The following is a 24529-nucleotide window of genomic DNA, read 5'->3' on the forward strand; positions in this document are numbered from 1 at the left end:
GTAGGGAGGGAGAGGGGTTTTGAGGTCCCTAGTGCAGTGCAGGGAGAGGGGTTTTGAGGTCCCTAGTGCAGTGCAGGGAGAGGGGTTTTGAGGTCCCTAGTGCAGTGCGGGGAGAGGGGTTTTGAGGTCCCTAGTGCAGTGCGGGGAGAGGGGTTTTGAGGTCCCTAGTGCAGTGCGGGGAGAGGGGTTTTGAGGTCCCTAGTGCAGTGCGGGGAGAGGGGTTTTGAGGTCCCTAGTGCAGTGCGGGGAGAGGGGTTTTGAGGTCCCTAGTGCAGTGCGGGGAGAGGGGTTTTGAGGTCCCTAGTGCAGTGCGGGGAGAGGGGTTTTGAGGTCCCTAGTGCAGTGCAGGGAGAGGTGTTTTGAGGTCCCTAGTGCAGTGCAGGGAGAGGGGTTTTGAGGTCCCTAGTGCAGTGCAGGGAGAGGGGTTTTGAGGTCCCTAGTGCAGTGCAGGGAGAGGGGTTTTTGAGGTCCCTAGGTGCTGCAGAGCCTGCAGGTCCTCAGAGGCTTCTCAGCAGCTTCTGTGGAAGGCAGGAGGAGAGGTGGTCCCTGAGACCCCACCCACTTCACTCTGAGCAGTGTCATCATGGCCTGCTTTATGGAATAGGCTCCAGCTCAACTCCCCTGTAGTATAAAAGGGGTAACTGAGGCTCAGAAAAGTCTGAAGTCACAGGTCAGCACTGGGTCTCCATGTCTAAGGCAGCATGTGGCAGTGCCCATAATAGCACCTGTGCTATCCCCTGGGATCCTCTTAAACGGACATGTTCCATGTTCCCACCCTGTCCTCCCTCTCAATAGTGGCCATAGCCAGGGACCAACCAACACCTTCTGATTGCTGGGGCCACGTGGGCATCCTCTTTATTGGTGCTTCCAAGGTGCTGGTGCAGAGCCCTTGGCTGAAGGGCCTGGACTGTGGGGGAGGGTGGCAGCCCCAGAGACAGCAGGGGAGAGGAAGTGTTCTGGCATAAAAAAGAGTTCCTGGGAAAGGCTCCTGTTTCCGAGCATTCTTCGGGCAGCAAGGGGAGTGGCGCACACTTCTCAGCCGAAGACACTCTTGGCGGGTCCGGCTTTGGGCTTCTCAAAGACAGTCTCGGTACCTGTGCGGGTGCAGCTGAACACCGACGGGGCGGCCGAGCCAGCTTGCTCTGTGGGAGGAGGTAAAGTCAGGGGCCAGCCTAGCTTCCTGGGAGGGAAGATCCCTTACGATGGGAGCACCTTTCTTGAACCCAGGAATACTGGATTCTCAGAAATGGATCCTTGACCACCTCCCCCCACCACTGACACACACCTGCACCCCCATCCCCAGCCCCAGATGGCATGAGGACACTCACCACACTCTCGCATGACCTGGTAGGTCTTGGACTTGATTTCCTGGTTCTTGGTCAGGTTTCCTCGGGCCCCCTTCAGGTCCTCCTCCTTCACAGGGGGGCGCTTCTTCTTGATAGGGGCTTCCTGAGCACCAGCCTTGGAGATCCAAGAGCCTCATCTTACTACCTGAAGCCTCCGTAGTAAGGCACACCTACCTCTGTGCCTTGGCCAAGACCCCTCTTCTCTGCTCACTAAACCCAAGCCTATTCAAGGCTCTACTCTTCCAGAGAAAGCCTTCCCAACTATACTCCACCTGCTGCCGGTCTCCCAGCTGTCTTGGTCTGACTTGCCCATGTGCCCTTCCCCTATAGCCTGGGAGCTCCTGGGAGCAGTGGCTGCTGCAGCCTCACACTGGCGTGTCTGGCTACCTGGTCAAGCTCAGGGCTGGGCACAGTGGGGAACGGCGAAGGGGACTAGCTCTGAGGTTGGGCAATACTAGGGAATTTGGTTAGTTCCAAAACCTGTTCACTGGGTGGCAAGCGGTTCCTCAAGGATTGCCCCCTTCCAGAAAAGCGCCACTATTTACTTTGTGTCTTTGGGGCTGGAAATGGGGTAGAAGGACCAGATGCCCACAGAATTACAGTCCAAAATGGCCACCCACCCACAGAGCAGGCAGCAAGGACAGTCCTCTCTCTTGGCAGGCTGGTCTGTCCCTCCAGGGTGGGGGACACTCAGGCTCGGTGTTTACCCTACCCCTCAACCCCAGGCGCCTGTGAGTCTGAGACCTGCCTGTGCTTGGGTGCAGGTGCAGGTATTTCCTCGCTCAGCCTGGGCCAGGCTCCTCAGAGCAACACACTATACCCCTGTACAGGGATGCACCCAGCTGTGTCCCTCCAGCCTCATGTGCACACACATACAGCTTCATGCATATACCATACACAGAGACAGACAGACCTATGTGTGTAGCCACACACAGAGTGCATGGCTGCCGGGCCCATAGCTACAAATGCACAAAGCTCTACACACTGAGCTATACCGGCAGCACACACACAGATGCACACACACACACACACACACACACACACGCACATGCAAAGATCTATCTAGGCCCCCCCGACCCCCAACATTTCTCTCCATTCCTCCTAACAAACCATGGAATACCACCAAAGCCACATAGAAGAGGGGTTCTTCAGGGGGTCCTCCCTGAGCCCCCATCTCTCAAGGGCTGCAGAGCCTCCAGTTCATGCTTGGGGCTCAGATCAAGACACAGCTGCCAGAGCCGAAAGTGTCCAGGACTCCACCTCCACTCCCTCTGGCATCAACACAGCCCGTGCTGGGTCCTCCTACCTGGGACATGGTGGGTATTGTGTAAGCGCTGGGTCTCTGAAGGCGCCTCTCTGGCAGGCAGCAGCTGCTGGAAAAGATCTGAGTGGAGCCCAGCCTTCTGAAACTTATATAGCCTGCTTGCTTGTCCCGCAGAGTCACTGCCCCTCCTCTGACAGGCTCCCTGATGATTCAGGTCCGCAGGGTCGCTGGCTTCAGAGTTTATTCTCGGAGATGAGAGGGGCTCCCAGTACTGCTGCCTGGGGGCTGCAGCCCTGATGAAAGCAGATGGCTGCAGAGACCCTGTGCCCTCTGGGACAGCTGCTTGATTCGCCGGGGGGAGGTGCTGGCACTGACGGACATGCTTTGTGTTTACGGATTTGGGTCCTGGAATGTGTGACCATCTGAATTGTTCCTCTGCAAGGGTTCATCCCAGTGTGTGGGGTGGGTGTGGGGTGTCTCTGAGGGAATGGAGGGCCCTAGCTCGGTTGGACTGCTCCAAGCTTGTTTTTCTTCCTCTTCCATCCCTTCCCCTGGATTCCAGTGGACAGATTTTCCATCCCTGCATGGTGGCAGAGCAGGAGCTTCCCGTGTCTGCTGCGTCTGATTATGGCAAGCTCACTGGGCCCTTGCAGCAAACTCAGAGAGGGGCTACCACAGGTTCACAGGTGGAGAAAGTGAGGTAAAGGGAGCCTGGGGAGTTGCTCATGTTTTTGCTGATGTCCTTGTCCTCTATCCTATTCCAACTGCAAGTTCACAGAGGGGGGAGTAAGGGGTCTGGAAAGGACCAGGGAGGAAACCATGCTCGATGGTGACAGCACTGATGAGGCAGAGGTGGGAAACAGGCTCAGGCTCAGGCCTGAGCCTACTCACCTCCGAGTAGGTGAGGCCACCGCAGGGGGGCTGGCCTGCAGGACAGTTTCAGTTGCTCAAAGAGGGTGGGGGAGAGTGAAGCCCACTCCAGGTACTGAGCTGCAGAGACAAGAACAGGCCCAAGGGCTCCCCGGAAGGTCACTTAGCTCTCCTTTGCTAGAAGCTCCTAACACACCCCTCCTTGCAAGGGGAAGATCCCCCAGGGCACAGGCCAGGAGCCTAAGCCTGGGGTGGGTATGGGGAATAGGTGTGCATAGGTCGCAGCCCTCCCAGTAACACACATATCTAAGTCCTTTTCAGTTTATGATGGAGATTATTTTTATCCTTGAAGGCTCCAGGCAGATGGAACTCAACCAGGCACTGACATTTGGTTATCCCAAATGCCACTCCATTGCTGTCATACTTTGAACCCCACCCCAATCCCCCTCCTGACACCCTGGCTCCAGGAGGCCAATGAGAGGACTGCCAGGCTTGATCTGAGACAAGTGCTGACATGAGGAATGCCCAGGATGTGGCACATGGGCCAAGAGGCAGCTGAGGGCAGGCCAGGCCTTGTGGGGGCCTTCCACTAGTTCCAGGGGTGCCCCTGCAGATGGCACCTGATGCTGCGGCTCTGCCCAGGGACCTCCTTCCAGCCCCGCAGCCTCAGGGACAAGGATGTGGGCTACTCACTGCTTATACTCTACCTCCCCAACACGATGTTCTCCTCAGAGACAGACTTGCTTTAATTCTCACTAGCGAAGAAGTGGAGATGGACATGGCAAGAGCATGTTTGGCTTTTCACTGGGCAGTTGCTGGCTCCCACTCCTGCCATGAGGCTTCGTAAGATTCCTTCTCACTCTGGTCCCTGGAGAGAACCTTCTAATTCACAGGGGAATCTTTTTTGACCCTGCCAAGCTGTTTCAACTCCAGAGAACCCACAACCAACAACCACAAATGTGATGGTTTCTTTTTAAAAAAAACTGTAATAAGATGCCAAACTTTATTGTAAACCATTTTACAATGTAAGTACATCATCTTCTCTTTCATTTCAAAAAAACGTTTCCATGAATCCTACCACCACCGATTAAGCACCCCCACTGGATGGCTGCTGAAGTGGGCCATGGTTTTCCTTGCATAGGTCTGACTTCTAACAAACTTCAGGAAAAGAAAAATCAAATTTAAAACAACCCAACCAACCAACCACCAACCAACCCAGGAGCTCAAGGTGCTTGTGGCAAGTCAGACCATAAGTCCCTTACCAAAAGCCAAGCCCCTCAGAGCTGCTAATGTTTCACGAAGTAAAACAGAGAGCTCTGCACTCTTAGCTGCAAGCGTGTGAAACTTCTAAAAGCCAGCCCCACATTCTACGAGGCAGCTGCTCTGGCCAGTGGGAAGCTCCTTGCACTGCCTATCTTAGCCTGGCTGCGAAAAGGCCAGTGAACTGCAAGGGCAGAGTGAACTGCCAGCTGGGCGCTGCTCCCTCCAGGGTTCTGAGGCAGCCTTTGGACATAAACTTGGGGCTGCACCCTACAGGCTTACACTGTCTAAGGGAAGTCACAGCTTGGATTTGAGCCTTTTAATATTTTCCCTGAAGAAAGAGGCATGACAGGTGACATTAACCCATGACTCCCTGTTGCCAGGGAGGGCACAAGTTAAAGCTTGAAGAAGGAGGCCACCAGCACGGCTGAGGGGCCACAGACCCTCCTCTTGCATGTGTGCAAGCTGAGTGGACCAAGAAGCCACCACCACCTGGATCTCACTAACATCTCCCCTTGCCATTGTCAACAACCCTCTGACAGCAAAAGGAAGTAAGAGTACCAACCACCTCTTCCATTTGGATATGACAGTTCTACCTCATTAGTTTATTTCCAATAGTTACAAGAAATTTGTTCATGACCTTGACTTGCAAGGTTCCACCACAGGTGGCTTGGCTGAGGTCCAGATTTGGACAAATCAGATTGATAGCACACAATATCCAGCCAACGTCCCACCATTTCTCAACACGGTGATGGATGCCATGTGGCCAGGTGAAGAGCTGCACCTCGTAAGGCACCTTGGAGCAGGTGGAGAGGAAACTCATCCCAGGGAGGGAGGGCAGCTCGGGAGGAAGTCCTGACCACAGCCCTCTGATCTGCTCTCATGGGATGGTGCACCATGGAAGAGCCCCCAGTGACTGCAGGAGGCACTCCTGGGGATACAGATTTGTGTGTGTACATGTGTGTGCACGTGCGCGTGCACACACACACAAACACACAAGAAAGGGAAGGCCAAACACGAGAGGTGTCCTATGGTCAGACACCCTATTAGACCCCCGTCCCCTGGTCAGCCAGCCAGCTACTAGCCACAGCTCAGAGACTAAAGCCCTTTCTGAAAATCAGGATACAGGGAAAAACCACCACTCCTCAGCTACCTCTTTGTTCCCCAAACCCTCTGCTCACTGGGAAGTGGGCCAAGCCTTCAGATGAGACCATCTGAGGTCTATATAACCCAGGGTTTGTTTCACAGCTTTCACAGATTATGGCTCTCCTATCCCCTGCCCTGTCTGGAAACATTAGGAGCTCAAGACTGAACATGAAGCTCCAATTGTGAGCTCCAGGAAGGTGGAAGAAACAGCTGCAGGCACAGGTTGTTCAAACCAAAATGAAACAGGAGGGGAGGAATTAGAACTGAGTCAGTGATGCCATGAGGGAATGACCGTCCTGTCAGGAACATGAGTCTTGGTCTTCCTAAATTCGACTGAGAATGGCCTGGTTCTAGCCACTCTTCCCCACTAGAGAGCTGCTGGGGAAATACTGGCTACCATAGCTGTGGATGGGAGGGAGCACAAAGTCAATCCGAGCAGGAATGACACCAGCAAAGTTGCCTCCTACTGTAGTTACAGTCCCTGCTCCTCTCAGCACCCTGGCTCTGCACTCCTGGTGGAAGATGGGCTGAGAAGGCCTGCCTGATGCTCGCCTTCAAGTCCAGGACAGGTAGGGCTCTGAGAGGCAGAGGGCAGTCCCAGGGTACCTGGTTTAACAGCTGGGTTCATGCGCCACAATTCGGACCCAATGTGCTTAAGTGAAACACGTGCTCATGCAGGTCTAAAAGGAAGGTCCTAAGTGGAGTGGCCTCCTCTGCACTTGTCTCACTTGAAGTCCAGGATGTCTCCCTTCTAGCTCATCACACCTTAGCAGTGTGGCTTCCTGTTCCTAACCATCCGTGGCTGCCTCTGAGCTTGACAAACCACCGAGCAGTGCCCCTACCTTGCTGCTTCCACAGCAGGGAAACGGCTGGGGTCAGCCCATTCCACAGTCACTCAGCAAACTCCCAAAACCACAGGGGCCTGTGGCCATGCTGAGGAGTAGTGACCATTCCCCAGGGAGGGGACATGGCCTAGAAGCACCTTGCCCTGCCTGTGGTTTAGAGAGTGAGCTCTCTCACCCCTGCCTCCCTTAGCCACCTCAGCTTTGGAGGGTGAGAAAAACAGGATCACTTTGTGAGGCACATGTTTTCCAGAATGCTGTGCAAAACAAATAGGTGACACTAGGATGACAGGTACCAGGGCAGCAGGAGAGGAGGCTCCTGGTGCTGAGTCCAGAGGCTGGCTCTGAAGGCTGCAGCAGTGGGGGCTGGGAGGCCAAGACCACTTTAAACCGTGATTGGAGGCTCTGCAGACAGGCAGACTGCACAGGAGTCTGGTAGTCTTGGGTCCTCTGGAAACAAAGACCTCTTAGCTAAGCTCCTTTCTTGGTCAAATTTAACTAAGATCTCTAATCTGCCAGCAGGAATGCTAGAGCTCGTGGGCCCTGGGCAGAGCCTTTCCTGTTCCACACTCTGCAGCTCCTGGATCTGCATCCAGACCAGCTGCTTCAAGCTTGGGTCTGACCTTCACAGAACCATTGGGTTTGCTGATTCTAGAGAAGGGCCATCCTCCTTCCCTCCCCATCATTTGTCTCATCTTATCATAGGGCATCATCTAATAATATTCCAAATAAAAAACTCCCGATTTTTCCTCCTGCCAGCCCACACCCCATGAAAGGCAAATAAACCCATTTCTTTGGGGACTAAAAAGAGTTTTTAAATACAATAGTATGAAAATATAACTTAAAAATATAAAAGTCAAACAGCATACGGAAGACTTAAAAATCTCTGTTTTGCCCATTAGTCCCGTAAGTACTTTGTAGGAAATAAACACATACCCCCAACCTGGTAACACTGTCACAACTCATAAAACCAGCTTCAGAAATCAATAGTTACAAAAGCCATTTCGAGTAAGAAAGCATTCCGGTTCCAACTTGGTCAACGAGTCACTTTTAGCCCGAGGGTGTTACGTGTTCGCACTGCCCACAGCCACGGTGAGGAGACTCACCCACGGTCTGTGTGCCTGTGCTTCCTTCCACCTTGCCACTCGGTGGTCGGACACGGGGCAGGGCCTCAGGTCCCTCACAACACTGTCTGGGACGACAACAAACAAACACAGCTCCTTCCTTGCATATTTGGTCAGTGTTTGTAGTGCAACTGAATGGGGACCTCCAGCCGCCAGTGGCCCCCTCGGGCGCTGGCTCCTCTTCCCTCTTTTTAAGTCACAGTAGTCTGGGGGCAGGCGAGAGCGGGCAGAGACAGCAAGAGGAGCAGAGGTAGAAAGGAAGGGCAGAGAGAGGGTAAGGAACGATGCTGCGGGATGACCTCTGCACACCAGCGGCTGCGGGGCCCTCCCGTCACCCCCAGCATGGGAATGTGTCATACGGGTAGCCCAAAGCGGTGCTTCTTTTTCTTCACAGGCTTGAGGGGGGTCAGTCTGCGGAGGTCCTCCTCCACGTCGGACTCCTCCATCTCATCATCCGCTGAGATCAGGATCTGAGGCAGTAGAGAGGCAGGGCCTGAGTCACCCCCAGCAGGGCCTTCTTCATTTGCCCTCCCTGGACCCTGGGCCCTTCAAGTCTCATGTTTTTTTTTTTTTTTTGGACAGAGTCTCACCCTGTCACCCAGGCTAGAGTGCAATGGCACGATCTCGCCTCACTGCAACCTCTGCCTCCTGGGTTCGAGTGATTCTCCTGCCTCAGTCTCCTGAGTAGCTGATTACAGGTACGTGGCACCATGCCTGGTTCGTTGTTTTTTTTTTTTTTTTTTTTTTTTTGCTACTTTTAGTAGACATGAGGTTTCACCATATTGGCCAGGCTTGTCTCAAACTGCTGACCTCAAGTAATCCACCTGCTTCGGACTCCCAAAGTGCTGGGATTACAGGCGTGAGCCACCATGCCTTGCCAAGTCTTAATGTTTCTTTACAAGAGAGTGAGGGGAAGCTCCCTGTACTCAATGAGACGTGCTAGCCTCCACAGGCCATGTTCACTCCAAGGACACTCATGGGCTACTGAAGCCAGCACTGAGTCGACAGACCCCCTTCCTCTGCTAATGCTCCCCACTTCTCAGTCCACCTCCAGGGGAACCGACCTCCATCAGGACAAACTCAGCAGGGATCTGCAGCCTAAGGTCACCCTGGCTAAAAAAAGCTCAACCATGACACATGCAGTTGTTGAAGCTGCCTTAAATACTGCAGAGGCAGACTGAAAAGCCTCTTTCAAAAGGAAGAGAAAGCATCTGTGGGCAGGGGGAGTTCAGCGTGGCTGCTCTGAGCCAACTCTGTAACTGCTGAAGACAAACAGCGGCACTTTGCTGTTCTAAGGCCCTGGAATGACTCAGCCATGCAGCTGGGGCAAACACACTCATCCGCTGCCCGCCTGCCTGGCTCCTTAGACCTCTGAATACCAGGGAAAGGTTGGAACCACCTAGGTTGGGATCAGGAGGTCCAAAGCCCACCTGTGCAGGGAAACACGAACTCCTATTCTAGGGCAGGGCAGGCAGTCTCACCTCCTCTTCCCTGCACTGTTCCCTTGCGGGGCTTCCTGCCTCTAGTCTCGGTCCCGACCACCACACTCCCACTGCTCCTCACCGCCTGTACGAGCACATCCCAATGCCTCAGCCTGGATCACAGGGCATTGCCGATCTAGCTCAGCCTGTGCCTCACTTCTTGTCCTTCTGTCCTATGCTCCAGAATACAAGCCACAGTGCATTTCACACTATGGCCCAGACACCAAACCATGTGACTGTGAATGCTCATGAGCTGCTGCTTCTGCCCATAACACTGTTTGCCACTCACCTAATGTTCACCAAGCTCTCATATGACAGGTGCTGGCCAGATTCTAGAGACAAGCACCTAGAGAAGACACGGCTTCCCCTCTGTCCTATCTATTCGTCTTCTGAAACTCCCTCCAGGCTGTCCCAGGGCCCTCGTTGGGTTCTGCCTATGCCTCAATCTTAGAACATATTACGGTGTCATGACGAAATACTTATGTGTCCACCTGCACCTCACCCACGTGTCTGACAGCCTCTCCGGGGAAGATGTTCATCTCAGCTTTTCTGCAGCTCCCACCTGCACACTTCCTAGGCCTCCCATGCCTCCCACGAGCTGGCCCTGCACACAGATGTGGGGTGAGTGCTGCGGGGCCGCCAGAACACATATCCTGGCCTCAGGGCTGCTATTCATGGCCACCGTTCTTCCCTGAGGTCCAAACCCTTGAACTCAGAAGACCAGAAAATAAGGGGGGGATGAGGTTCCTCCTGCAAGGTCTGGCTACCCCTATATTTTAGAAGTTTCCAGCTGTCTGAGCCAACACTTCCCTTGCTCTTTAGTGTTGGGCAGAGATTCAAATATCCTAATGCTTAAAGATCAACCATTAGGCCCATGACGGTCCTTGCCAGCTCACCAAACAAGGCAGCACTTCCCTCTCCTGTCTGTCATCTCCATTGACAGAGGAACTGTCGCAGGCAAGCCACTCCCATCTGCTCTGCCCTCCTGCCCTAGGCAGGCCCAAGGGACAGTGGGAATGGGTCCTGGCTGGACAGAGCTGTCTGCCCCTCGCTCATCTCTGGCTCAGCCTCTTCTCCTGCCCTCTGGCTCGCACTGTGACTCAGCACTCAAGGGAAGAACATACACAAACATGAGACCAGAGACCCCCCTGGGCCAGCGATACGACGGCTTGGGCCCTTGGAGAGTCAGGGAGGCCCTACCTCAGACTCAGACTCCTCGTGGGATGCGGCCCTCCGGTAGCGGACCTTGCTCCCATTCCTCGAGTCCTGGTTGGCTCCCCTTTCTTCTAGCTTAGCTTTCGTCTTCCCCTTTCTCATGAGGAAATTGTCCACTACCCAAAACATCAAAGCCTGTGGGAAGGAAAAGTGCAGGTTACTTTGGGATAAACCATTTTTCAAAGCAAAGCCGAACAGCCCCCATCCGCCCACTCCCATTCCAGGTTATAAGATCCAGAGCTATGGAAAGAAAAACCCAATCCAATCACCCTGCTATCTCCCAAAGCTTAGAAAGAGATTCCCAGCCTCCACATCCTCGGGTTCAGTTTTCTGATCAGAGTGTGCAAGGAACGTGCCCTGATGGGTTTTTGTTGTGGTAACTGGGGGGAACAGCCTGTTTGGGGCCTGGAAGCAAGGTCTCTGGACACGCGTTCCAGGCCCCTCCCCACAGACTCCGTGTGGGTGGCCGGCACACCCTGCTGTCATCTGTTTGTCCCAGCTTCCCTCACCACTTCTGTTTCTTAACTTTGAGCCATTGTGCTCGGGAGTTTCTCAAGATCCGTGGTCAGGAATGAACGATGGGTACGTTTGGAACAATCCTGAACTAGAGGCTGGCGCTACACATGGGTGGGGCTTCTTGGTGGGAGGCCCCTCGGCAGGGAGGACAAGACAAAGCTCCCAGGCCCCTCCATCCTGGACGGGAGCCCTGGTATGGGGCCCTGCCTTTTGAGGGGGTAATCCTGCCATTTCCAGGTCTGGGGGTGGGAGAGGTGGCAAATGGTCACGCAAAAAGACCTGAGGGCTACAAAGTGAGCTTTCTGTCAGACTCAGAACTTTGGACAGGAACCCTGCCAGACAGGGAGCAAATCGGGATAAAAACGCAACATGGCACTGACGTTGACAAAGAAGGGGACGATCAGCATGACGATGGCCAGCTTCAAGTCTGGGTTTTCAATGGGATTCAACAGGGCCACCTGTAAAGAGAAGCAGACTCAGTGAGGTAGGGAGAGGCCACAGAGAGTGTGCCTGGGGTGGGTGGGTGGTACCCATAGGCCCTGAGGGAGCCTTAGCTTAAGACGCTTCCTCCAAAGCCCAATGGGAGCAGCACCTCATGCCTAGGGTTCCCAGATGAGACTGTCCACAAGGAACCCTTGGAGACCACATTAAGCATCTGGTGCTTTGGCAGCTTTCCCCTCAGTGTGGACTTGCAAAGTGCAGTGGGCTTACAGCCACCAAGCCAGGGCAAAGCAAGCAGTGCCCACCGGGAGAGTGGAGTGTGGGCTTCAGGGGGCTGGAGGGGTGAACACAGTGGATGCTCATTATAGACACCAGCAATGAGGCCCCAGACCACTTTCTAACAGAAATCCCACACCTCAACCACCCCTAAAAGACAACAGCACTGAAAAGCCTTGGCTTATTTTCTTAAATAAAATCCAAACACAAATAAAACCCAAAGGAGGCCAAGCTGAGCCACTTGTTCTCAAAGCTTCTGGCTGGTCTCATGTGGGCATTCGGGGATGAGGAGTGGGGGTTTATCTACACAGAACTGGGGTCAGAGGGCGGAAGCCACGGTTGGGGAGCCCGTGGGCTGGCCAGGGCATCGGCACACTGAAGGTCACAGACTGTGGAAGCTGCCCGTGGCACCACATGGCTCAGTTAAACTACCAGCCAAGAGAGGTGTGTGACAGGATGTTTGCCGATGTAGAAACATGTATTGTCGCAAGGCCTAAAAACCACCATCAGATGGTAGCAAGCCGAGGGCAGGGACTGTATTTCATTAGTTTTATACATCCCAAGGCTTCATCTAGAACAGACATTTAAAGTGGATGGATGCTAAGAATTGACAAGCTCTTTGGAGTAGTTGCCACATCAGACCAAATCCAGGACACATTCATAGAGTTAAAACAGAAGTTTGGTTTTCTTAGAGTAGGCGTGTGTGGGTGATGGGGAGGAAGTGCTGCTTGCTCAGCGTGGCAAGGAGCTGCTAATGCAGGGACGAAGCAAACCTTTTTCCACTGAAGTATTAGGAGGACGATGAAGACGACAGACTTTTCAAAAATCATGATCACGATGTAAAGAGCGCACTGCCCGACCCAGGCTCCACACTGCAGAGGGTCTCCTGCAGGGACAGGCGGGTGCTTAGTCACATGGGGCCCAGGCATCTGAGTGAGATGATGTCCCCACCCCACTCCCCCACACGCACCCCAGAACCCTGGCTCTAAAGCTCTAAAGGTACTTAATGAGCCCCCCCAAAAGTCCAAAGGATTACCTCATCCTTAACAGACAAATGCAGTATTTTAAATAAAATCAGAGAAATCCTTATTTGAAGATACTAAAATGGCCTTTCTTTTAAGAGATTCTAAGATAGGATTAAAAAGCACTAAAGTTAGGAAGTGCTCATTGCTGGAGCTCAGAAAAGCTGTTCTTTCTGCCGGCTGGCAGCAGAAGCTGTATGAAGCAAGACTGCTATTCTTATCCGTTGTTGATTTTTCCAGTGACGGCGGGGCTGCCCCTCCCTTCTCTGTCCATGAGTGGACTGATGTTTGTGGATGATGAAGCAGGACCCAGTCGCTTTGTCTGTCTCCCACCTCCCCACCTCCCATCCCTTACCCAATTCCCCGGGCCATCCCTGATACCTCAGCCTCTTGAGAGCAGAAATGTGACTCTGGAGGAATTTGGACTCTACCTGTCCAGCATGGGTCACCCCAAACACCTTGGCCAGGGACAAGGAAGTGAAGAGAGAAGTCCTTGGGGCAAGGAGGTGGGAGGGATGGGCCGGGGCCCAGGGCTGTGACAAAGGTCCATCTGGGACCCCTTCAGTCACCATGCTTGAGAAACCGACGGACCTAATAGTACAAGCTGGGGGATGTGCAGGCCTTGGAATGCCTCCAGGACATTTTGAACTGAGAGAAGACCAGCCCCTCCAGGGAATGATCCTGTGATATGAAGAACCCTAGGGTGGCTCCTGGGAGCCACATAGGCCTCCCCAAAGTGGGAGACCCAGGGGAGAGTGGGATGTGGGAAGGCTGCCTGGGGCTCACCCTGGAAGTTCTGCCAGAGCTGCCTTACCACAGCTGGCCAGAAGAGGGGGTACAGGGTAGCATTTTGGGGGCGGCGGGGGGCGGGAGGCTGGGGGGTAAAGGCCGTAATCCAGGCTATGAGAAGATAATTTGGCCCAAAGAGAAATCTCCACCTTCTTACTTGGCTTTATTGTTTCTGCAGCAATCCCTGTTTGGGCACCCGTGCTGGAGGCCCACGCCCTGCCCAAGCCTGTCAGCTGTACACAAGGGAATGACTTTATGCAGCTGCAATGGACAAAACACCAGGCCATTCCCTTTTCTGGAAAACCCTGGGAGAAGTGTGGCAGAAACACATCAGTCGCCTCTTCTGAGGTCTTCCTACTTTCACTTAAGGGATAGGAGACATTTGAGCCAAAAAACCCATTTCATAAGCATAATCCCTCCTTGCTAGGTTGTTAATGAGTTTTGCAATCCTTTTCCTTTCGGTAAGTCACCTAACCTTATCGAGAACAGTTCTCAAAACAACAGATGAACTTATTTGTGAGAAACCATTAAGTAATTAAGTAGGTTTGAGGACAGTTGGACAGAAAGCGCCACTAGGAAATCTCTCCATGAGGACTGGAGTGTTCGGGAGCCAGCGGAGCGCGCGGCACCGCTTATTTACTATGGAAGGATGTCCGCTCGCTCAGTGTGCTCACTCCATCTGCTCTTCAGTTTTAAGTGACTGACAAGGAGGAAAATGCTTTTCCTCCCATATGCCTCACATTGCCCCAGTGTTCTAGGTTTCTGCTACACAACTTAGCTACAGCTGCCTCTTTAGATGCTAAAATAAGAAAGTTCAGAAACGTGAGAAAAGAGAAAAAGCACCTGTGACCCCGTCTGGCACACCATTTCCTCTGGGAACCCAGATCTCACGCAGCCACCGTTGGGAGAAGCACACGTGGCTGCTGTGTTTCCTGATTCCTGTTTCACTTGCAAGTCTTTCAAATGTCCCCCACAGTCTCCTCTTTAAAGGACAGACGTGCCAGGCAGTGTTGCATGTCCTGCTTTGTCATTGCTGTTATTGTTTTCTTAGAGATGGGGTCTCACTCTGTCATTCAGACTGGAGTGCAGGGGCATGAACCCGGCTTACTGTATCCTCAAACTCCTAGGCTTGAGTGATCCTCCTGCCTCAGCCTCCCAAGTACCTGGGACTAAGAATGCATGTCATGTGCCTGGCTAATTAAAAAAAATGTTTTTTTTGTAGAGACGGGGTCTTGCTTTGTTTCCAAGGCTGGTCTTAAGCTCCTGGGCTCAAGCGATCCTCCCCGCTTAAGCCTCCCAAAGTGCTGGGAATGACAGGTGTGAGCCACTGCACCTGGACCTTGTGTGTCTTGCTTTTTACTGCAATGAACAACCTCAGGCATGTGGGTGTTTTGTTTGGGTTTAATCATTTCCTCAGTAGAAGTCACAGCAATAGGGGCCAAAAGGAGGGAACACATCTGTGGCGAGAGGCTTTCAAAAGGGAGAGTTTGGCCAGGGACGGGCAGCAAGACCCATGAAGCACCGTGATCCAGATGTCAGGGCTTCCACATGGGAAAGAGTGGCCTGGTAATCAGAGTGCAGACACCATGCGTCACCTGGATCTGGTCTCAACCGCCGGGGCTGTGTGGCTTATTTCCCTGAGTCCCACATTCTCATCAGCAAACTCTTGGCCTTCTCTTCTAGGAACAAATGACACATCCTAGAAAAATAAGCCCCTCTTCTTCATTTACATGAGAAGAGAGCTGTGGGTACCTCTTCCTCAAATGGATGGGCAGGATAACAGGTGTGGGAGGTGGAATAACAGCCCCACACAGTTGCCTACATCCAAATCCCTGGAACCTGTGAGTGTGTAGCATCACATAGCAAAGGGGAATTGAGGCTGCAAATGGAATTAAGGCTGCTAGTCAGCTGACTTTAAGACAGGGAGAGTGTTCTGAGTGTCCAGGTGGGGCCAATGTAATCACAAGGACACTTTAAAGTGGAAGGCCGCAGGAAGTCAGGGCAACTTGATGTGGGATAAAACCAGCGACTGTTGTTGGCTTGGACGACGGAAGGAGGGGCCGCGAGCCAAGGCTTACAGGCAGACTCTAGAGGCTGGAAAGGGTGAGAAAACAATCTTCCCAGAGGCTCCAGAAGCCAGCCCCATTGACACTGGGACTTTAGCCCAGTGAGACCCATGACAGGCTTCTGAACAAAAAAAGATAATCACCTTGTGTTGTTTCAATTTGTGCCATGAAGTTTGTGGAAATCTGTTACAGTAGCAATAGAAAACAACAGAAATTGATGGAAATAGAAAACAACAGGTAACTGAGCAGACAAGCTATCCTTCCTCAGCCTGGGGAAGACTCAGGATGGTCCCCGCAGCTTTATTTGGAGACATTCTGGCTTGAAGACTCTGGCTCCCAAAGGCAGTGGTGGGATGACCCAGGGGCAGGGGCTGAGGCAGGCCAAGAGATTGAGAAAGAGGCTGAAACACAATCACTGCCTTCTTCCTTTCCATCCACCCTTGGGGATGAAGACAAAATGTGAGGGAACAGCTGGTAGCGTTAATGCTTGGTGTATCCGAACCAGACCTGATCTTCACTCCCAGGTCACTGAGTGGCACCTGACAGACTAGTGGTGACCAGTGGATTCACCTTAGCACTGGTCAGCTATAGTAGAGCTGGGAGCCACGCCTTCTAGAAGGGATCTCAACTGCAAAGGAGTAGTTGTGAGCACTGTTTGTGGGGGTGGTGGGAGGGTTTAGGTATCCTGGTGCAGCAGGCCCAGGCTCCCATAGCCATGCACTGGCTGGGTGAGCTTTGCACGTCACTTAACTCCTTTGGGTGCCCATTCTATAAATGAAGATGATGCTGTGCTGGTCCCCCGACTGTGGTCCATTTCTGTTCTGCAGCTGAGGATTCAATGACTCGCAGCTTCTCAGAAGCCTTCCCTGGAGCCATAGGAGGCACAAGCTGTGTGTTGGACACTATCTTAAGTCAGTGACTCATCAGGCATCAAGTAACGGGGCTAAGAAAAGCCCTGCCCTGAGCTCATCTCCCCTCAACGGAGACAAACAATTACTTAACATTTCTGGAAATACCCAAGGTACTCATAGCCAGCTCCATGAATTGGCTCCCCTTTTAAACTGTCAGTGCCTTGTGAATCTTCAGCCATCTAGAAGTGAGTGGCCCTTGAGCCCACAGCCATGAGCTCTTTGGGAGGCATGACCAGGACAGGAGAGTGGGGATCCCAAATTCCATCCGCTCTCCCTCCCTCTTGTCCTCTGTGGCCCTCTCAAGGCAAAGGCTCCACTGATACTGCTCCACCTGGAAGAGGAGCTTCTGTCTGCAGACGCCTGGGGCCAGCTGTGAGGGTGGGAGAGAGCTGATGTTACCCCTAACTCTGTCCTGAAACCTCAGAGGGCAGTGAGGGCCTGAGGAAGGTGCCCTCCAGTACCAGCCGTGTGGAATGGCCTAGCAACAGGACAAGCACAGATGTGCAGGCAGGGCTTGCCACCTCGTTATTGAACACCTTCAAAAAATGAGAGCTGCCCCATCTCTTTAACCTGGTAGGCAGGTGATGTGAGCTCTACAGGAAGCTTGGCAGAACGAAGAGTCCCTGCGGGCCTGTGTGTGGGACTGCTGGTGTCTTCCATTAGAAGGAGCAGACATTCAGCCCTCTCTCTGTGTCTAGTGTCTCCTGCCTCCTGCCACCTTCCCTGCCATAAGGTGAGGGCCTTGGTGGTAAAGCAGGCACCCACACCCACAGGAGGGTGTGCTCAAACCCAGAACAGCCCCCTCTACCACACAGAGAAGACAATGGCAGCTCCCCAGCCATTTCTGGATCTGTTTGCCTGGTGGGCCGCAAGGGGCAAGGAGCAGAGACCTCCAGCAGTTCCCTCACGCCCTGTCCGGCATCCACAGCATATTACCATATTCGCCGAAGCGCAGGGACTCCCACTGCTGCCACTCCACCAGGACGCTGACGGCGCGCACCCCCACGTAGATGAGCAGCATGCCCACAGTGGCGTCCAGGAGGAAGTTGATGAGGTACCTGTGAGGACAGGGCACATGCATGGTCACGGCAGAAGCCACGGGGCCAGAGGTCATGGCTGATGCAGGGTGGCCTGAGGGAAGCGGATGGACCCAGCATTTGTTTGGGCCCATTCTGGGGGCGGGGAGCCCTCATGTGCCAGTGTAGCTGTCACTACCATGTGCTGAAGCTCATCAGGAGTGCGACCACCCGAGGGAGGTGAGTGAGGGACAAAGACACTTTAAAACTGCCAGTGCTGGCTGCGCGCGGCGGCTCACGCCTCTAATCCCAGCACTTTGGGAGGCCGAGACGGGTGGATCACGAGGTCAGGAGATAGACACCACCCTGGCTAACACGGTGAAACCTGTCTCTACTGAAAATACAAAAAAAAATAGCTGGGCGTGGTGGCGCGCACCTGTAGTCCCAGCTACTCGGGGGGCTGAGGCAGGGGAATCACTTGAACCCGGGAGGTGGAGGTTGCAGTGAGCTGAGATCGCACCACTGCACTCCAGCGTGGGTGACACAGCAAGACTCTTGTCTCAAAAAAACAAAACAAAACAAAACAAAACAAAAACCTGCCAGTGCTTCTGCCAGGCGAAGGTTCAATGGAAGACAGAGTACCTGGAAGCAGCCAGGGAAATCAACAGGAAACAGAACTTAACTGATGACAGAAACACCTATGCAATAATTCTGCTCACTCCCTGACAGTCCAGCCCAGGAGGCCCAGAACAGTGCTGCTGCACCAGAGAGGTTCAGGAAAACAGCCTCTCGGGTTTCGCAGACAAAGAGGACAGGGCAACATGGCCTTTGCCCATCCCCATCTGCAGTCAAGCATAAGTAATATTTTTACACTGTTTTTTTCTTTTTTTGAGACGGAGTCTCCCTCTATTGCCCATGCTGGAGTGCAGCGGTGCAATCTCAGCTCACTGCAGCCTCCGCCTCCTGGGTTCAAGTGATTCTCCTGCCTCAGCCTCCCAAGTAGCTGGGATTACAGGCACCCACCACCACACACAGCTAATTTTTGTATTTTTAGTAGAGACAGGGTTTCATCATGTTGGCCAGGCTGATCTTGAACTCCCGGCCTCAAGGGATATGCCCACCCTGGCCTCCCAAAGTGTTGGGATTACAGGCCTGAGCCACCGTGCCCGGCCTACACTTTAAAGAGCAAGCTTTACTCCCCATGGGAAAAGGCAAGATAACTGGGGGATTGAGAGGAGGAGGCTCTGAAGGGCATACCACATGAACTGTGTTCTTGTACGGTCTGTTTCCATCCGACACAAAATTTTTTCTCTCACCAAAGAAAGGCCCTTTTCCACTCACCCTCTCTTGAGGGCCTTGTACCCAGATCCAGCTGAGCACTGCTGACCACAAGCTCCAGCTCTCCATGGTAGACAGAGTGGGAGACAAGGGCACTGGGTCCAGTACTGACCCTCTGCGATACCATGTGGCTCTGAAATCCTTGCAGGTAAGCTGCAGGACACCACACACTCCAGGCGTGGTGAGCTTTCCAGTTGCTGAGGCTTGAGACATTTTGTGTAGTCTCACAGCCTCCTATCCTGGGCTGGAGCTTTGGTGATGTGCACACAGCACTCTGATGCCAGAGAGCGCAGTCTGTGCTAGGGTAGGTCAGCAGGAAAACCAGTGCAAAGAGGGAGGGGGCATTTCTCCTGCCTGCCCTTCCTCTGTAAAATCACAAGGGGTCACTCTTAGACCAGAGATGGCAGGAGCAGCAACTGCTTGCAAGGCAATTTCCCTCTGGCCTGAGGCTATGCTGCTCTCAGATACTTTAATTTGTGTCCAAAGCATCTCACACCTGCGAGAACAAGGACATGTGACGTACATACAGACCTTACTTTCATTCATTCACTTAGCAAACATTTACAAGCCTACTGTGTGCCATGCCTTGGGAATAAAGAGAGAAAGTTCTATGTTCCATCCTCAACACAGATGATTCTGACAGACAGCAAAGCATCATGTGGGCCCTGGAAGCCAGACTGGCTGGGCTCCATGACTCCTGAGCGGTGTGAACTTACAGTATATATAACCTCTCTGTGCCTCAGTTCCACCACTGTAAAATGGGGATGATCAAAGTCTCCATTAATATATGGCAGGCTGCTATGAGGACGAAGGGAGGGAGAAGATGGGGCCAGGATGAGGTAGGCAAGCCTCCTCTGCCACTCCACCTGCTAAGAGAAGCACTATGTGGGTGCCATCAGCAAGGAGGACAGAATATCATGGCCGGATTGAGGTCACAGATGGATTGCTCTGGGGGCTGCATGGAAGGCACGTTGCAATGATAAGGTGGAAGAGGTCAATGAGGGTCAACAACAGTTTTGACCCTGAATGGCTGACGCCACAGAGAAGCCCTGGTGTGTCCTGGTTCCAGCGCAGAGACACTCCTGTAGGGCATTATCCTTCCTTGCCAGGGGCGGCTTGGAAACTGGGAGACATAAGGACACTAGAAAATCAAAGGACAGAACTTGGATTGATGAACAGAAAGCGAGTGCATGGGGAAAGTGTCACCACGCAAAGCCCTACAAGCCAACTGATAGCTGTGTATGTGAGCTCCAGGACAGCTTGTACAGGATGGTCTCTCAGAGGAGCACAGAGGAAAAGGGGAGCACCCTCTCCCCAAGCCAGAGGGAGCAGGACAAGCAGCAGAAAGCAAGGCCAGCCTATATTTTCAATGGAGGGGCAGCTGATGTTTGCACTCAAATAGGGAACACTTACAGTGAACAAGGGTCCTCTTCAGTGAGATCTGCTAGGTATACATTTGCAAAGTGGATGAACAGCATTCCTATGGCTTGTTTGGAAGTGTCTAAAAACCTGTACAAAATAAATCAGCACTGCTTATTAGCCTGACAGGAGCGCAATATCCAATTTGAGGAAAACGAGAAGACTGAAACAGGAAGAAAGCCACCCCAACCTTCCAATCACTGGTTATCTCTTCCTGGGGCCTTGAGCACTAACTCAGGCTTGGCATCTCAGCCACCTTTCAAAGCCTTCAATAACACTGCCTTCGAAATCCCTAAAAGGTCAAGGATTGATATTTAAAATATGTTTTAAATTTTTTTCTTACTTCAAAATAAAATGCTCAATCGCTGCTTTGTGATGAAGCCCAAGGTGCCTCTATTTTAAAGAGCTCCCATTCAACTTCACTCACAATGAGCTAAATTATGTGTGAAATTAACAAGACGTGCACAAATCCAGTACTGCAGCTGGATCCCTAAAGAAATTTCAGCTGCTGCCATTTAAACAATGGGCTAGATCAGGGTAGGCAAATTTTTTCTGTAAAGGACCAAAGAATAAATATTTGAGGTTTTGTGCGCCATACAATCTCTGTCTCAATTCCTCAGCCCTGCTGCTAGAGAATGATGCAGTCATAGACACAGCTATTCCAATCATACACACCGGGCCTGCGGGCTGTAGTGTGCCAGCCCCTGGACTAGATGGTAAGCATTTCAAAAAAGAAAAAACAAGGGTGTTAATCTCTGAGAGGAGCTAACCCCGACCCATGTGACAGGAGCATGGTGGAGACAGCGTGTGCCTTCAGTATGTCCTCCACCACCAGCACCAGGTAGCCACTCTCCTCTGTGGTCGAGGCACCTCTTGGTCATGGCTGTCTCTCACAGCCGCCCAGCTGGGCAGGGTCTCAGGACTGCAGAGATTATCCAGACCAACCCAGCGACGGTGGCTGGAAAATCATTCCCTAGACTCACTGGAAAGGAGGAGTTACCAAAGGACAACGTATGTAAGACTCAAGAGAGCCCCAAAGCTAGGTCTCCACCAGGTCCTGCCCCAGCCCTGAGGTGGGAGTCACACATTCTAAAGTTAACAGGGTTTGAGAAAAATCAACGGGGGGAAAATAAAAAGAATTATCAAATTCGCCAGCAACACGTTTAAGAACAAGTACACGCTTAATAATTTTATCACAGTGATTACTGACGTTTCCTCTGAAGGATAAAATGGCTATTTTGTTAGGAAATGTAGAAGCCCAAGGCAGCCTAAAACAGGCAGCTTCTTGTGGACACAGTGCTGTCTTGAAGAGCTGACTGTATCCTTCCAAGTGATGTATTATTTTGGAGTTTTGTCTTTAGAACCTACTTCTGAAGCTTTACCACCATTTTACGAAGGAAAAATTGTGACTGCAGGATCATAATCTGTGAAATAAATATATGCTTGATGTATATATCAAAGTCTATTTAAGAAATATACGTATTTGGTCTCTGTCCTGGTTTCTGACACAGAGCTCCTAAAACACTTGTAATCTCCTGAGTAACACAGGTGCTAAGAGGAGTTTTTGTTCTAGTATTTGGTCTCTGGCCTTGGTCCTGATACGAGCACCTAAACCTCATGGAATTTCCCGGAAGACAGGAGCCTTTTGCTCTAAAGAAGCAAGTCTTAGTGGGCTCCTAGATAGCTTCAGGATGGGGCTAGTCACCAAAAGGACCAAGTCATGATTAGAAACTTAGAACTTTCAGCCCTAATCCCCCACCCTCCAGGGAGAAGGGAGGGGCTGGAGACTGAGTTAACAATCAATCATGCCTACATGATGAACCCTCCATAAAAATCCCTAAACAATGGGATTTGGAGCGCTTCCTGGCTGGTGGACACATCCACGTGCTGGGAAGGGGGCACACCCCAACTCCTGTGCTCAGGACACTTCTGGACCTCGCCCTATGCACCTCTTCATCTAGCATTCATCTGTGTCCTTTATAATACATCAGTAAATGTAAGTAAATGTTTCCCTGAGTTTTATGAGCCGTTCTAGCAAATTACTGAACCTTAGTGGGGAAGCGGGGGTTGTGGGAACCCCTGACTTTATAGCAAAGTTGGACAGAAATGTGGATACCCTGAGGACCCCACTACTTGCAACTGGCATGAAGAAGGGGGCAGTTTGTGGGACTGAGCCCTTAACCTGTGGATTCTGTTCTAACTCCAGGTAGTTAAGTGTCAGAAGTGAATTAAATTTTGGGACACCCAAGTGGTATTTGCAGAGTTGGAAAGCTGGTTGATGCTGGGGGAAGAAAACCCTCATATATTTGGTGTCAGAAGTATTTTGAGTAGAGAAATAGTTTTCCTTTATGCTAGGACCAAGAAAGACTCGTTTGGAGAGAGGAGCGTTTATATGCTATGTTTGATCTCCAAATTTAGGTTAGTTTTTGCTTGCACATACAGAACACAGAATCCAGGAATTTAAACCAAATCTAACAACAGGTAGACATAGATGAAGGAGCCAGCATCGGGGACTGATGTATTTGTGTATCTTCCATCTTCTAGAAGTGGAAGCAGAGTGATTCTAAAATAAAGGTAGGATCAAAAGTTACCTGGAGAAACAAAAATGCTTTCATAATATACACAGTTCCTGATTAATTTAATTCAGGGATTCCACATACATTATATTATGTATCATTTCTCACATTCCATGCCCTTCCCACTCCAACACCATACCCCACCCCCAGCCCCAAGACCCCCAACATAGTCAAAAGCACTCCAGAATGAACTAATACCTAAACACATACCATATCCTCCACGGACGTCTTTCATGCTTTGGTTCTCTGAAGCGTTTGACTGAAAGAAAAGGCAGACATCAGTAGTTTTCAAAAGAAGTTACATAAAGCAAGATGCACATAACAAGCTGGGTTATCAGTCTACTCACTGTGTGTATAACCAAGGTAATACACACACTCTTTTAACATGTAACAACATACAGTAAGCCCTGCGAAGGTCACTGAGGTCCTGTGTCGCTGATGATTGGTATGGACTCTTTAGAACTGGACACTTAGGGAGAAGGACTCCTCATAGCATGTGGAAAACTGTATTTTTCCCTTTGTGACACACAAGGCTCACTCAGATAAGGATTGGTAATGACAAAGTGGAACGCAGCTGCTTCTAACTTCAGGATGTGCTCTATCCAAGGACAAATCCATCATCAACTCAAACGTTTACTGAGTGCCTACTCCAACCCAGTCACTAAGGACACAAAGGTAAAACCAGTTGTCTTGCAACCAGGGGGCTAGACACGTACATATCACATACGGTGTGACACGTGCTAGAGAAGAGTGAAGTCTGTCGCAGAATGATGGCACAAGGGAAGGATGGCCAACCCCGCAGTGGGGACCGAAGTGTTTGTGTATCTTCCATCTTCAAGCGAAGAAGAGACTTTACTGATGGGGGACGGTCAAGCCAAGCCCTGAAGGTTGGGTAAGAATTTGGCAAATGGATCAGGGAGGGGAGAAAAGATACGTTCTGGGAAATATCACAAGCCAACAGGTACAGGGACAAAGCATGGCAGAGTGTGTCTGGCCTCATTTAATTTGGCTTTAATACAATAGGTAACAAGAGAACCTCCTGGAGGAGCAGCAGGTAACAGGGTGACAAATTGAGCAGGGGCCAAATGAGGGAGGGTCTTGAATGCTGGGCCAAGGAAACTAGAATGAATCCTGCAGGAAAGGAAAAGCCAGGGAAGAGTTCTAAGCAAAGTCAAAGACACGTTGGGACTAAGTTTTAGAAAGGCAGCTCTATGGCCGGGTGTGGTGGCTCATGCCTGTAATCCCAGCACTTTGCGAAGCTGAGGCGTGAGGATTGCTTGAGCCCGGGAGTTCGAGACCAGCCTGGGTAACAGAGTGAGACCACGTCTCTACAAAATATTTTTTAAAAAGTAGCCGTGTGTGGTGGCGCACACCTCTGGTTCTAGCTACTCCGGAAGCTGAGGTGGGAGGATCACTTGAGCCCAGGAGGTTGAGGCTGCAGTGAGCCAAGACTGCACCATTGCACTCCTGTCTGGGCAACAGAGCAAGACTCTACCTCAAAAAAAAAAAAAAAAAAAAAAAAGAAAGAAAAGAAAAGAAAAGAAAAGCTCTGTTAATTGAGCAGACAGTGGATGTCTGGGCACTCATTCAGCAACAACCTGATTGGCCTTG

The 24529-nt window shown here is 51.7% G+C and overlaps 2 protein-coding genes and 1 long non-coding RNA gene across 6 annotated transcripts in view; 1 reads left to right on the forward strand and 2 right to left on the reverse strand.

The window, feature by feature from the left end:
• Positions 1–829: 829 nt before the first annotated feature.
• On the reverse strand, positions 830–3840 carry MUSTN1 (musculoskeletal, embryonic nuclear protein 1). Of its 2 annotated transcripts, none has more exons than XM_009445629.3 (3): positions 2653–3840; positions 1329–1461; positions 830–1142 (listed from the first exon to the last, which is right to left on the reverse strand). In XM_009445629.3, exons 1-3 carry the CDS (start codon positions 2659–2661, stop codon positions 1036–1038), a joined length of 249 nt encoding a protein of 82 aa, XP_009443904.1. In that variant the 5' UTR covers positions 2662–3840; the 3' UTR covers positions 830–1035. The 2 variants fall into 2 exon arrangements, with proteins under 2 accessions (XP_009443904.1, XP_009443905.1); XM_009445630.4 differs by lacking the exon at positions 2653–3840 and adding an exon at positions 2457–2581.
• Positions 3841–4469: 629 nt separating this feature from the next.
• The window catches only part of STIMATE (STIM activating enhancer), a 60932-nt gene continuing 40872 nt past the window's right edge, over positions 4470–24529 (reverse strand). For 2 of the 3 annotated variants that reach the window (XM_063805286.1, XM_009445460.5), the window contains exons 3-9: positions 23129–23177; positions 20337–20432; positions 17506–17627; positions 12555–12667; positions 11445–11522; positions 10534–10683; positions 7595–8322 (exon numbers count right to left, since the gene is read on the reverse strand). In XM_063805286.1, coding sequence (XP_063661356.1) covers positions 8206–8322; positions 10534–10683; positions 11445–11522; positions 12555–12667; positions 17506–17627; positions 20337–20432; positions 23129–23177 — 725 coding nt within the window. In that variant the 3' untranslated portion in view covers positions 7595–8205. Of the gene's footprint in view, positions 8323–10533; positions 10684–11444; positions 11523–12554; positions 12668–17505; positions 17628–20336; positions 20433–23128; positions 23178–24529 lie in introns of all 3 variants that reach the window. The other variant, NM_001251863.4, reaches the window with a different exon arrangement.
• LOC129143624 (uncharacterized) lies at positions 8311–14813 on the forward strand. Its single transcript, XR_008547269.2, has 2 exons — positions 8311–8550; positions 13771–14813. It is a non-coding gene; the product is annotated as an uncharacterized LOC129143624 (long non-coding RNA).

This window comes from Pan troglodytes, chromosome 2, assembly GCF_028858775.2.
Source record: "Pan troglodytes isolate AG18354 chromosome 2, NHGRI_mPanTro3-v2.0_pri, whole genome shotgun sequence".
NCBI lineage: Eukaryota > Metazoa > Chordata > Mammalia > Primates > Hominidae > Pan > Pan troglodytes.

Coding starts and splice junctions, on each gene's coding strand:
- MUSTN1 (XM_009445630.4), bottom strand. CDS start 2,480: ATGTGGCTTTGGTGGTATTCCATG. Junction 1,462..2,456: donor GGCTTTGGTGGTATTCCATG/GTTTGTTAGGAG, acceptor TGGATCTCCAAG/GCTGGTGCTCAGGAAGCCCC. Junction 1,143..1,328: donor CCAGGTCATGCGAGAGTGTG/GTGAGTGTCCTC, acceptor CTCCTCCCACAG/AGCAAGCTGGCTCGGCCGCC.